The sequence below is a fragment of the Schistocerca americana genome, chromosome X (genome assembly GCF_021461395.2).
Source record: "Schistocerca americana isolate TAMUIC-IGC-003095 chromosome X, iqSchAmer2.1, whole genome shotgun sequence".
NCBI classification, from domain to species: Eukaryota; Metazoa; Arthropoda; class Insecta; order Orthoptera; family Acrididae; genus Schistocerca; species Schistocerca americana.
In genome coordinates this window covers 757,104,705-757,119,098 of record NC_060130.1, presented here as the reverse complement: position 1 = coordinate 757,119,098, position 14,394 = coordinate 757,104,705, and the positions used below count along the sequence as shown (strand labels likewise).

The window sequence follows — 14,394 nt, the reverse complement described above, 5'->3', positions numbered from 1 at the left end:
TGAATAGCGTCCTGTAAGAGGTCATTCAGCACCTTGCGACAACTCAGATCCACACTGACACAGTCAAGTCTCTCCATCTACCCTCCTTTTTGTTCATCAAGACAGGGCTGGGAAATTTAATTTAATTTACATCATGAAATAATTTGTTTTCCAAATGGTGGGAAGGAAAACTGTGTTCGGAAATTGCATGTGAAATTTTTGGCGTCTAAAAATAAACAAAATAAATGCTCTCTTCTTTTTCAAATCAACTGAGATGTGATGCAGTGTTCCTAAACCCTTGTAGAACACAGTGAACGTATTTCTGAATCCACCAGATTTGAATTTTAGATATCCTTTCAATTGCAGATGTTGTTTTGCAGGTTGAAGTTGCTATTGGAGAGAAAATGATGATTGCGTTAGCAACAGGCACAGCTATATTCCTTTCACCATTGCCTGTGCCTCCCATTCCAAAAATATCATGTGCAAATCCATGGACAGATGAGAAAAGACTTAATGAAATACAAAAGAGTATAGTGGAAACAGTTAAGAAAAACAGAGATTTATATCAGTTAAAAAATCTTGCAGTAAGTAAACATACATTTTTGAGCAACTACTTTCTTAATTAATTGCACTGCTATAATTCAGTATATAATTTAGTTTATTAAATAAGTTGTATATTATTCACAATGTACACTTTACTGTCACCAGTAGCAAAAAATGATATGGGCAATTCTGTGAACTGCAATAAAAACAACTAATGTTTTTCAAGCAGCATGAGAAACAATGAGTATGAAATGTTGAGTATGTGGTTCAAACATGAAACCATTTTACTGAGTTTCAGCTTCCTGTGCCATGTAGATTGGTTTGTTAAAAACACACTTTTAAACTGTATATTTTTGTACTCTATACTTTATAGCAAATATAAATGTTTGAAACGTTGTGATTTGTAAATCTCGTATGTCAGTGTCTACAGTTACACTTGTAGATCGACAAATAGGCACATATCTGAGGGAGCAGGGAAAATGTATTAATATTATCTTTTTTTTCCTAATATGCTTATAAACTATTTACATTAATTCCATGCATAATTATCCCAATTCAGACTTCTGATTCTGTAGCTGTTCAAATTTAAAAGCTTTGATGACATGCTCATGCCAAACAAATTGCTGCAAATTAGAATAAGGGACTAGAAATACTTTCAAACCAACTAATGTGTGGTATAGAGAGAGCTCTCCGAAAGAAGTGAGCAACTGAATCTGACAATCACAGACCTGAATTAGTACTTGTCTTTTACTGAAACATTCCGTTTAAGAATACTTTGGGTTTGATGATAACTTGTATGTCATGAATTTCAAAGTAAATTTCATTTGTTGTTAGTACTAGGTGCATAGATTGTATTCGGTAACCTGAGTCTGTGGATCAAAATTTTGATATCGCAGTTATAAGATTATCATCAGTGATGGAATGGATCAGAAATTTTTGATCACAATAATCTCGGTGAAGATTTTGTGTAGATGAGTAAGTACATTATAGAGCAGTGAAAATACACATATAATGCAATTCCACATTATTTACCTGACAAGTAGAGTGTCACTATTTGCCTCTGTAATACTGTGTTATATAGCTTCTAGCTTTGTGGCACAGACAGGCAAATGATCTTATTGCTGGAAGTGACTGGAAAGAAATGTGTGTTTTGATAAGATGTAGTGACTACAGTAAGATTACGAAATTGGAAATTATATACATCTTAATACTGGAGGACAAAATGGGGTTACTTGATCTTGGATGGAATAATGACAGTATTATGAATAGGATAGTTCCTACTCACCACATAACGGAGATGCTTAGTCACAGACAGGCACAACAAAAAAAGACTGTCAAACCAGTAAGCTTTTTTTTTTCCTCATAATCTGCTTGTAAACTATTTACATTAATTCCATGCATAATTATCTCAGTTCAGACTTCTAATTCTGTAGCTGCGTGCGCGCGCACACACACACACACACACACACACACACACACACACACAAACACAAACACAAACACACGCGCGCGCGCAAATGCAACCCACACACACATGACCACAGTCTCTGGCTGATCTCCACTATATGGCGAGTAGCACCTATCCTTTTCATGATATTGTCGTTACTTGATCTTGCTTTATTGCCTCCGAGATCTTCAGTTCCAGAATTATTTCTTGTGGGAACTTAATGGATGGAATGTCTGTGATACATTAAATTTATTGTTAAGACAGAAAAGTATTTGCAGAAGTGATTCGACTAACAATAACTGTTGCAGATATTTTCTAAAACTTTTAGAATTACTTCCAAATGAAAATATCTCTAACACTTGCTTTAAAGAGTATGTAATCTCTGACTGTCCTAGAGTTGTTCAGATTCAAATACCATGATTGTCACTGTAATATGAATGCAATCATAGACTAATTGTTTATCAGATAATTGCAGGCATTTATGAAGCTTGCATAAAGGGAGTTGAAATGCCCTATCCCGACAATGTTAATTTTAGTGATTTGGCTTCCCTGTATTTCAGGAATCACTGTAGCCATTGACATGAAACTTTTACAGGACATTAAACTGTATGTTCTGAGTGTACTGAACTGCAATAATTACGTTTCAGCCACTGTTTTCGGAAATACAATTTTTTAATTACACGGTTAAAATTTTGTGCACTTTTTTTGTACATTATCCTCAATAATTTTAATTATTCATAACATTATGTTCTCTTTTTAGTTCAGTAGACTCAGGGAATGTATGTTATTACTCCCTGAAAATTTGAATACTGTACTCAAAGTTGTTTCTGAGATTTAGGGAAAAATGCAACAGAAAATGTAAATTTTCAGGAACGGCTTCTAAAGTTTTGAAAGACTGTAACTCACTTTGTGTATGCTTAATTTTTTATTTTTAGTCACTCAGAAGCACCCTGCACCATACTGTATATCATCCTCTTGATTTTTTTCCAAGTATTTTCTTCTTTTCTTCTTTCTGGACTCCTTAGTGGGCAACTGTGCTGCATACTCTGCTCTATCAATGCAAACCTTCCCCATTTGTTAAAGTTCTCTGATGCAGTTTGCTCCAGGATTAATTCCAGTATGCTGTAGCACTTTCACCCTACCAATGTTGCCATAATTAAAAGCAATAACAGCATCACTGACCCCCCACCCCACTTTAGTGTCTTCATTCCAGCAAAAACATTTTTTGGTAAGCGAGCCCGTATAAGATTATTGAATGATTCATTGGGATTTTGAGTCTGACCATGCAGTCACTTTTTCAGTAATTCAGGATTTGCCAGCTCTCTGTAAATAGGTTTCATGATACCCATGACTGCTGCTGGGATGCAATGTTTATGGCTGTATTAACTGTTTGAGTACTGGGCATAGTGGTAATTGCACCATGAATCAGTTCCAAGAGGACAAAGGTGGTGTACTGGTTTTTCATCAGTTGACAGTCTGTGGGAGAAGGTAGTCCATACAGCCTGCTTCAGTTTCAACAAATCCTCAATATTATTTCTAATGGCCATCCCCTAATACTACTGTAGTTCATCTCTCATTTTGTCTGTCAGCCTGCCTCTTACGGTTATACCATCAGAAAGTTTCTTGTCTCTCAAACTTTGTTTGAACATCCTCCACCTGGTGCCCATCCTCTTCTGGACATGACCAACACATTCCAGTTTTGTGATAATCTTCTCACCATAAGGCTGAGCGGCTACTACACTGTTATATGTTTTTGAGTCTCCATCACCTAAGAACTTAGTGTTACACACTCCCCTTTCATTCACAGATCGACTACAAATTTCAGTAGCTGCAGAGGCCTACATTCCGCTGGCCGCTGTGGCCGAGCAGTTCTAGGCGCTTCAGTCTGGAACTGCACTGCTGCTACGGCCTCAGTTTCGAATCCTGCCTTGGGCATGGACGTGTGTGATGTCCTTAGGTTAGTTAGGTTTAAGTAATTCTAAGTCTAGGGGTCTGATGACTTCAGATGTTAAGTCCCATAGCGCTTGGAGCCATTTGAGCCTCCATACCACCACTTGTTCCTTCATAATTTTTGTCACAGATATGCCCTTCTTCATTCCTTGATTTACACTTATAACAATGTTTGGTTAAAATCTGGAAATCTATTACCTTTCCAGTGTCCACACTGGTCACTGTAGCAACAGAATTCTTAGAACTATAGCTGTGCTTCTGCCAAGTGTCACCAAAAGCTACTGGTGTGTCAGTCATACCATCATTTATTTCAACAGCTGTGTTTGCAACACCCTTCATTGACTCACATGCAACAGATTCCACAGCAGCTCTGATAAATCCTGCATACTTATTGATTCTACAAGGTGGGCGTGTCATATTCATCATGGCACACATTCTTTCTGCTACAGTGTGTCCTTTGCCAAAAGCTCTCAATCCATAAAACCACCTAACTTATACTTCAAAATAATTATCTTTACACTTATCAGAATTCCAAAATGAATCAGTATAGTTACAACCGGCACAATTAATGACAAGTTTCCTGGCAAGTCCATTTGATACCTCACTGTCTTCATGTAAACTAACTGGCCCTCCATATATTTTGCAACACACACATTCACCTAACACCCTTGTTAGGATGTTTAAATCTATCAGAATATAACCTAACCTACCATTTACACCACTTTCGTTTTGAGAAAACTGTGTATCACAATGTTTTATTTTAATCTTTGAAGCACTAATGGGTGTTTCTCTAGATACTGATGAGTTTGCCTGTATTTCATTGTGTGTAATTTCACACGCCACATGTTGAACACAATGTTTCCCTTTATTCGAAAATCTATTACCATGAAACACACATTTCTCAGAAACACCTTGTTTTGGCATCATACTTTACTTTTTGAGAGATTTTCCAATCTATTCATCACTTTTCATCAGAAAAACGTTAGCACTTTGACATACAATGCATGTTTATACTATGAATCGATACAATAATCTTTTTGACACTGCTAGCAATACAAACATGTAATTTAACCTTTATAACATAGCAATCCACAGCCTTCTATATAAAAAATTACCAGTTTTGTTAGATCTTAAAGTAATGCATGTAAAAATTTTAACATTTTCAACGGGTGTAGATTATATTTCAAAAAATTGAATAAAATACTTCCCATGTGAGTGTGTGTGTGTGTGTGTGTGTGTGTGTGTGTGTGTGTATATATATATATATATATCATTTTATTTGGAAAATTGCAAATTTTATAATGAGATAAACATCTGAAAATGTGAAAAAAAAAATTCCATTGTAACTCCCCTTAATGTTGGGTCTGTGCTAAACAGATATGTATTGTAGTCATAGTACTCACATTTTAATATTGTGAGACTGAGTATGTGATACTTGGATGTGTGATTCTGCTGTAATAATGGTAATCACTGTGTACAGGAGCCTGACACATATTCCAATGGGAAGGTTCCAACATTTGATACTGAAGACTCAGATGATGAACGTCCAGCACTGGAGCTATCAACAGGAAATAAAGATACTTGGATATTTGAAGTATGTAACTTTTGATGAGATTTGCTTGCCATGCAGTCCTGTGAATTGTATGACACTATATACATACTTTCAGATTGATGACTCTGAGGATGTGGACAAGTTATCATTGTTGATTGATCCAAGGCCACCAGAAGGTTTTCACACGGTGAACATTGAAACTGTTCCTGGTCTTGATGAACTTGAAGTAGTTCGAAACCTACAGATGTTTACACAAGTATGGCGAGCAAAAATATCAAGCCATCAAACTCACGTTGGTGCGTTTAGTCAGCATATAAACAGACTTCTTCAGGTAATATGTTTCGTACAAAACTTATACTTCTGTAAATGGAATATCTACAATGAAACATTCCTTCTGTGTCCTTAGGTTACTCATTTATAGTTTTACTCCTCTGTTTCCAGAGTGTATACTTCAAACTGAGGCGACTAGTTCCATGTGCATTGTGCAACTTAGAATTCCGAGTTGAGTTGCCAGAAATTGATGAAGTTCAGTTGTCTGTGTTAGGTAATTCCATGATATTTTTGAATTTGTGGCTAGTCCTAAAGAAAATATGGTATGGAAAGTTCTGGCAGAATGTAAATAACTCATTGAGCAGTAGAAACAGCGAGTCATCGACAGGCACACAAAAAAGAATATTTTATATTTTTCTTAGATGCGGAAAGGAGGAGCAGATGATGATTTGAGCTGGGATGTCAGAAAGAAAAAGGCATTGGTGGCTATTAAAAGGAACTCCGAATAACAAGTTACTGGTCTGGTAAATGAAAATGTGAAAAAAAATTGTGCTGTGGGTTGTACATGTTAGTGATTGTTGCACATGGTAAATAAGTGACAGGTGTAAAATGATGATTGGAACAATGTGAAGAGGAGAGGTGGGTTGATTTGGGGGTAAAATGTAATAATTCAAGACAGTGCTTTGTGCATTCTGGCTGAAACTATTTCAGGGCATGTACATATTTTGCACAGAAACATTGCTAACATTGTATAATTTAAATGGGATGGTCCTGATAGACATTGCACTAACAATGATGAGACATAATTACTAACGGTTAATGGACATTGGAGCTACATTCAATTCATTATATCAGTTTTTTGTTTCTGAATGAAACATGCCAGTTCTTTCTACCCATATGATTTATAAGTTCAGTATATATTATTTATAACCATGTTCTTGAGAGTTACACTATACATCAATTAAAATGATACTTAATTACATTCTAAACTAATGAAATGTTTTTATTCTGTGCAAGGTATGGCAATAGGTCTTTCAGAACCTGAAAAAATGACAAAAATCCGGAAAAAAATTCCTACTCCTACAAGCAAGGATGATTTTAAAAAATTAGGTAAGTTACATTTGTGTCACACTAGTGCATTGTTCATTGTTCATTGTTCATTTGGTTACATAGTACGTGTTAAAAATAAAACCCACAGAAAATAAACTGTGCTGTGTTGCTATGTTAGGGAAACTGAAGCGAAGAAAATCTTGCCTGTTTCTCTCCATTATTCATTGTGAAAACCATACATATATTTGTAAGTTTTATGCATAAATGTTTGAGACACCAAACTAATTTTGCATCATAGCAAAATGGCTAATGTAAGACATTGCATTAATTTCATCATGCTAGAAAACTCTTAAAATCAGCTGTGCAGTAAATCTTTTATAGGTAACATATCAACAGGTTCTTTCAAGAGGCAATGGTTTTGCAGATTTTAGTGTGTTTTTTTTTTGCAGATTACCATGATGAACACTTCAGTGATAATGGACAACACTTCATTGCAAGAGATATGATAGCTGTATATTTTAAGAAAAGTTTATTTTGCTAGCCTCACTTATATGGAATAAATAGTCGATGACTAGTTTCGATCGTATACAGGATGGTCAGAAACAGTCTGTAAAACTTGTAAGTCGTTGCAGATAGGTTGTGCTGAGAAGTAATTGTTAAGATAAAAGTCAGTATGTTGCACTATTTCTGAGTTAATTGGTGTTGAAGTTAGCCAATCACACTGTCGTGTGTGCAAATTCAAGCCACATACAATTATTATTATTATTATTATTATTATTATTATTATTAGTAGTAGTAGTAGTAGTAGTAGTATTTATTTTATGGCCTTCATTGGACCACTCTAGTCAAAAATACAAAGTTGTAAACAAGTTGTTACACAGGGATACAATTTGGCTCAACAATAACTTAATACAATATTTAGGTAATATAATTATTAGAGTATATTCTTATATGAAAGGTGTTTTGCTCTTCTGTCTGCCCAATATTTCTTCATCCTTTCAGATATTTTCTTTCTTTCTTCATCTGGGACCACTCTTCCTGTACTCCTTGTATTGATTTTCATTTGTAGTCTGGTTTGTGGGTCTTGCAGTATTCTGGTTTTCTCTGTCTTGTTTTTTAGGTCATCTACTGTAATTTGGAGTTCTTTTATATCTTCCTTAATTTCTGTGATCCATTTAATGTCACTCTTGCTATTCCACAATTTTTGTATTATTTTTTTACTAATTCTGTTTTCTGGAGTTCTCATCAGATGTCCAAAGAATAAGATGTGTTTCTTCCTGATCGTGCTCATGACTGGTTCTATTTTCTTATATACTGTTTCATTTGATGTTATTCTCCAATGTCCATTTATTATATACTGTTTATTTATACATGTCCTAATTATTCTCCTTTCTATTTTTAGTATTCTGTCAATTTCTGCTGTATTAGTTGTTTTGAAGATAGTTTCAGCTGCATACGTTATTTCTGGTTGTGTAACTGTTTTATAGTGTTTTAATTTTGCATCTATAGATAGGCTTTTTTTGTTATATGTAGTTTTGGTAATGTAATTTGCGTAGTTCAGTTTTTTTATTCTATTCTGCCATGATGGCTTCTCATTTAGATTGTATGTTATTATTTCGCCTAAATATTTAAATTTATCAACAATTTTGATTTCCTGTTCTCCTATTGTAATTTTGTTTGCAATTGGTGGACCAGTTAGCATAATCTCCATTTTTTCAAATGATATTCTAAGGCCTACTTTCTCTGCTATTTCTTGTAGTGATATCACTTGTTGCCTGGCTTCTTGAACGGTGTTGGCTAGGAGAACAAGATCATCAGTGAATCCCAAGCAGTTTAAGCTAATATCATCTTTTGCACTTCCAATTCTTATCATCTTTGGATTGTCCTTGTACCATTCTCTCATTATGTATTCCAGTGCACAGTTGAACAGTAATGGTGATAGGCAGTCACCTTGTCTTAAGCCTGTTTTTATGAGGAATGGTTCTGAAATTTCTCCTCTAAACAATTAGTATCAGTTGTTCACATAGCGTAGATGATACCATGTAAGACTGGTAAGCTTTTGGTTCAGGTTTGCTCCTTACTACTGTCCCATGTTCAATTTCTCTTTCACTCTGTTCTTCCATTTCAGGAAACCAAATGAAGAACACATTTAACGACACCATCTCTGGGGACCTACTTGAATTTGCACGTGCAGAGACCTGATAGGCTAACTTCAATGCTAATTAACTCTGAAGTGGTACAACATACCATTTTTTTCTTGCTCAGTATCTGAAGGGAATATAGGGCGTGTTCATTAAGCAATACTAATCTTGTCATAACAAAAAAAGATATAGTTACAAATACTTAGAAGTCTTTGAAGTACTCCCCTTGTGTATCTACACATTTTTTCCAGCAGTTTTCCCAGGAATAGTACATGCCCTGGAAGGCCTTGTCAAGATTCTCATTTAGAGAGGTTATCATGGCAACTTGGACAGAGAGATTGTCATGGCAGCTTGGACAGAGTGGTTGTCACAGCAACTTGGACAGAGAGATTGTCACGGCAATTTGGATTTTACCAATGCTGTCAAAACATAGTCCTGTGATGGTGGTGTTAATCCTCAGAAGCAAAAAGAAAGCTGTCAGAGCCATGCCACAGATGTGCAGAGAGGTGTGTTTGGGAGCGTTGTCATGATAGAACAGCACGATGAGCAGCAATCTCCTTTCACAGGCAAAGGATCCTTTTTATCATTGTTTTGGAACATTCACGTAGTAGGCAATATTGACAGTCTGTCTTGTGAGTACAAACACCATGTGGATCATACGATTACTGTTGAAAAAGACAACCATAATTATTTTCACTATTGGCTTGTTCATTCTTGTTTTCTTTTGTCTGGGGAATGTAGGGGTTTACCATTCGTAACTCTTGGCACTTTGTCCCCAGGCCATAGACAGATACCCATGTTTTGTCCCCAGTAATAATATTATCTAAAAAAATCAGGCTGAATTTGAACACAGTCCAAAAGTTTATTTGCAATTGTCATTCAGTTGGCATTTTGCTCATCTGTCAACACGTCTGTTGACTATATTGTGATTAAAATCAGTTTGTGACTGACAGTGTGCAGTGGTGGTGGTATTACCAGTGTGCAGCCAGTAAAGATTCACAAGCACTACACACACCTACTGGACGCATGATGCTTGAGAAAGAAATACGTTTGGTTGTTGGAAGACCTCTGCCACTCAAGTCGCTGAAACATCAGTCACAAAGTAATTTTAATTGGAGTATAGCTCTGAGCACACATGTTGATACTGTTTGTCATGATGATGTTGAACTGGTTCTGCACACTTGTTGATATTGTTCGTCATGATGGTATTGAACTGGTTCTACTTGCAGTTGTGATGCAGATTGATTAAAAGTTTCAGTTCATAAATGGCAATGTTCAAACCACAACACAAAGTCACAGTTCATATACCAAGTAAAGAAAAAGTCTTTCAATTCTCTGTTGTAGACAAATTTGTGTACATAACTGCTGTTTCTCTGTCACACATTAATTTATCTGGTACATTTTTGGCTTTCTTAATTAATACATCACGTGATGATTTTTCCATCACAGTAACTGTACACAGCCCTGTTGTTGCATTCTACAGCCACTGTCGCCCTTAAAGCAACTGTCGAATCAAATCATGTATATATATGGAAACTTATGATAGAACGTAAATTCTTTTGGATTAGAGGAGACCACACACCAAAAAGCAGAAGTACTGAGTCATCGACTTATGCACATAAAGAAAGAAAACTTGCTAGCTTTTGGGGGAATCCTGTTTTGAACTACAGAACAAATACACAAAGAAGAAACTCACCCATGCATGCATACACATGCTTGCATATGCTTTCCTATGTCCCTATATGGTGCTAGCTGGATGCACAATACTGCATTTCAACAAGTTGCCTAAGTTGTGGTGGATACTGTGTCAGTGGGGGTGGGTACAGGGAGAGAAAGTTAGGAGGCAGAGGGAGAGTTTGAGGGTGAGTGGCTAGCAGTTTGACAGTAAGCAGCCAGTTTGCCACCTGTCAGTGACACTTTGCCATATTGCCATCCCTCCTTCATAATGTCAACACCATCTCTCCTATCTGCTTCACCTGGTCCTCCTTAACCCAATGTGCCACCTTCCTGGATGTTGACCTCCACTTCTCTGATGGCTCCAGCCAACTCCTTTGTCCAAATTAAACATACTGGTCATTGACAATACCTACATTATGACAACTGATTCCTCTTCAGCACCAAAAAATCCCTCCTATACAGTCTGGCCACCTGCGGATGATGTTTCAGCAATGGTGAGAACTCCCTTGCCCAGTATGCTGAAGGTCTCATGAGAGCCTTCACAGACGAGCACTACTCCCAAATCTAGTCCACAAACAGATTTCCATATCCTCAATCCTCACATACCCCCAAGCCTCCCACAGTCCCCAAGAATCAACTACAGGGGAATGCCCCCCCCCCCTGCCCCCCGCCTCCCCTCATCACCCAGGACTGAACTATATCCTTCTTCAGGCTTTGATTACCTCTCATCATGCCATGAAATGAGGGACATCCTATCCAAGATCCTTCCCACCACTCGTAAAGTTGTTCTAATCCACCCCTATACCATCCCCACTGCCAACCCTTTTCCACAGGCATCATATTGCTTTGGAAGACCAAGGAGCAACCTGTCACAGGCTTATCCTGCCCCATTAGATGCCAGACCACCTGTGAAAGGAGCCATGTCATATATCAACTGCGCTGTGAATGCTGTACAGCTTTTTATGCCGGTATGACTACCAATCAGCTATCCACCAGCATGAACGGCCACTATATGTTGCCAAGAATAAAGTTGACCTCCTGGTGGTACAACATGTAGCTGAGTATAACATGCTCAATTTTGATGGTGGCTTCACAACCCAGGCCGTCTGGATCCTTCACTCCACCACCAGCTTCTCTGAACTATGAAGATTGAAGGTATCTTTGCAACACATTCCTTCATTTCCATAATCATCATAGAATCAGTCCCCCAATAACCTATGTCCTGAAACCCTCCATTCAGCAGTCCCCTCTTCCTCTGTCCTGTCACCCCCTCCTAAACTCATGTCCAGAAGTCACCGTCTACATACGCTGCTCCCTACTAGCTCCATGCATCACATGCCTACCTAGCCTGTGCTCCTCCCACCAGTAACATTTGTAGTAGGCAAAGTGGCTGCCTCCCATGGAGCCACTAGCCACTCATCCCCAACCCCTCTGCCTGCCTTCCACCTCTTTCTCCCTCTACACACACCACCTGACACAACCCCCACAACAATTTAGTCCACCTGCCAAAATAATGTGGCATTGTGTGTCCAGCTGGCACAATGGAGGGCCATAAGCATGTGTACCTCTGTGTGTGTGTGTGTGTGTGTGTGTGTGTGTGTGTGTGTGTGTGTTTTAGCTTGAAAAAGGATTACTCCAGAAGCTAGCAAGTTTTCTTTCTTTAGTCTGCCTGTCAACAACTTAACATTTCTGCTCTTCAGTGAGTGGTCTCCTTTAATTATAATTCTTCTTTTATGTACTTCAGTTATCCTTTCCCTTAATGTAATTGATAGGTCAAAATTTCATGTTTTTTCGTCAGAATCAAACATTTCACAAAAATCAACATTGTTTATGCTTTGTATGAAGTTATTTTGAATTACTTTTAAATTGTTTACAGAACTCCTTCAGAGATGATTTCTCTTACCAGTCAGGCAGCAGTTGTTTACAATGCTCTCCAAAACATGATTCTGTGGTTAAATTGTTTTATTATTTTGTATGATCAGGAGCCTTAAAAAATGACTATACATAATACATGTTCTGTATGGTATCCCAGATCAAGTTCACTGCTTGAAAGTTTTCCTGCTCACAGCTATGACGCAAATTAATTAAAAGTTTCAGTGATAAATTTTAGTGTTCTCTCCAGTGTACTGAGAAAGTTGCAAAAAAAAAAAAAGGAGCGGGAAACAAGTCGTTGACAAACAAATACTTACCTCAAAAAATCAGCAATGTTGATGGTCATTGATCAAACCAGTACATCATTCTTGTTCACTACAGATTCCCTGGGGTGATTTTTTTAATTACTGTGTATTTGTACATGATTTTGGGAGTTTTACTTTCCAAACAGTCTTCTGACTACAAATTGGTCACTTTTCCTCTTTCCGCATCTTCATTGCAATTTCACAAATCAGCATGATTCTGGCTGTTCTCGATTGAGCTAAAACAGGTTTAACAAAACTGACTTTAACAACAGCTGCCTTGAACTACAACTGCTATCCTCTTTGGCCTAACATCGGTCCTTATATCGAATCTTACAGTACATGGTACTGACAGTAACATTATAATTAATGTTGTACGTAATTTACAGTGGAGATACAGTTCTGCAAAATTGTTTATACGTGATAACACGCTCAGCAGAAAATAAAAATATGTCTAAATAAATTATTTTGTAAAACACAAAGCTTTTCTATTCTGAATTTCATAAGATGAATCTCATGGTAACTCCAGTGGCAAAATATTCTTAAAAAACAGTGTTTCAAGTCATGCTGATGACTGGTAATGTGAAAACTGCTTACATTCTGAACAGTTGATTATGCCGTTCATAGGGCTGGAATAAAAATTCTACTAAAGTGTTTTCAATTGATATTGTTTCAGATGTCATTAAATGATGATTAGTGTAAGTTGAGAGTTAAGTCATGACCATAAATATATAACTGCATAGTAAAATTACAGTGTATTGTGATTATTGTAATCAGACATATTGTGAACTATAGAGCAAATTCGCTGTAGGCCTGCAGAATCAGTTGATTGGTATTGGTATAACTTTTGCTGAGTTTGACATAGAACTTGATTGTGCGCCATTGTTCAATCATGTGCTCCATCACACATTGTGACACATCTTTGAGATGAGATTCACAATATAAGTGCTACTGATTAAATCACTGTCCTAAAGAGCCTGACTTCGGCCGCTTTGTGGAGACAAGTGTCGTCATCGCCCTCCCCCAACCTAGCCCACGCACCTTGAATGTGTTACAGCGTGCACACGCTTCTCAGTAAAATCATTTGCATTACTTCCGGGACACACAGGTGACTTGCTAATTTAATTTCAACTGCTTCCTTAATAACACTGTCGCTGGAAATGCATACCACAATCTTCATGTTGGTATATTCCATAGGATGACCAGTGCCAAGACAATGTTCTGCAATAGCAGACTTGCTCGTCTGTTTTAAGTGTGCGTGACACTTATACGAAGTATGCTGTCCCTCCACAATCCCAATAGTCTGACCAATACGTGACATGCCACAAATGTGATGAATATGCTAGACACCCGCCTTACGCAAACCAAGATCATTCTGTGGAGAACCTAACGGGACCCTAATCTTAGATGGTGGTTGAAAAACACGTTTCACATCATATTTCCACAAAATACACCAGTCCTTTAGAAATGCTCCCTGTGAAATGCAAAAAGGCTATATACTTTGGTGCTGCCTGAGTATTATCATCACTCATCCGGTGCACAGTCGGTTGATTGCATGACACGCATCAGATCTGTCTTTCATTATAACTATTCTGACAAAAAGTAACCTCA

General features: G+C 37.3%; 1 protein-coding gene across 3 annotated transcripts in view; it reads left to right on the top strand.

Moving 5' to 3' along the window:
- The window catches only part of LOC124556845 (C2 domain-containing protein 5), a 226,041-nt gene that overhangs the window by 186,822 nt on the left and 24,825 nt on the right, over window positions 1–14,394 (top strand). For all 3 annotated transcript variants that reach the window (XM_047130864.1, XM_047130863.1, XM_047130865.1), the window contains 5 exons: window positions 360–563; window positions 5,400–5,513; window positions 5,587–5,802; window positions 5,913–6,015; window positions 6,759–6,851. In XM_047130864.1, coding sequence (XP_046986820.1) covers window positions 360–563; window positions 5,400–5,513; window positions 5,587–5,802; window positions 5,913–6,015; window positions 6,759–6,851 — 730 coding nt within the window. The remainder of the gene's footprint in view (window positions 1–359; window positions 564–5,399; window positions 5,514–5,586; window positions 5,803–5,912; window positions 6,016–6,758; window positions 6,852–14,394) is intronic.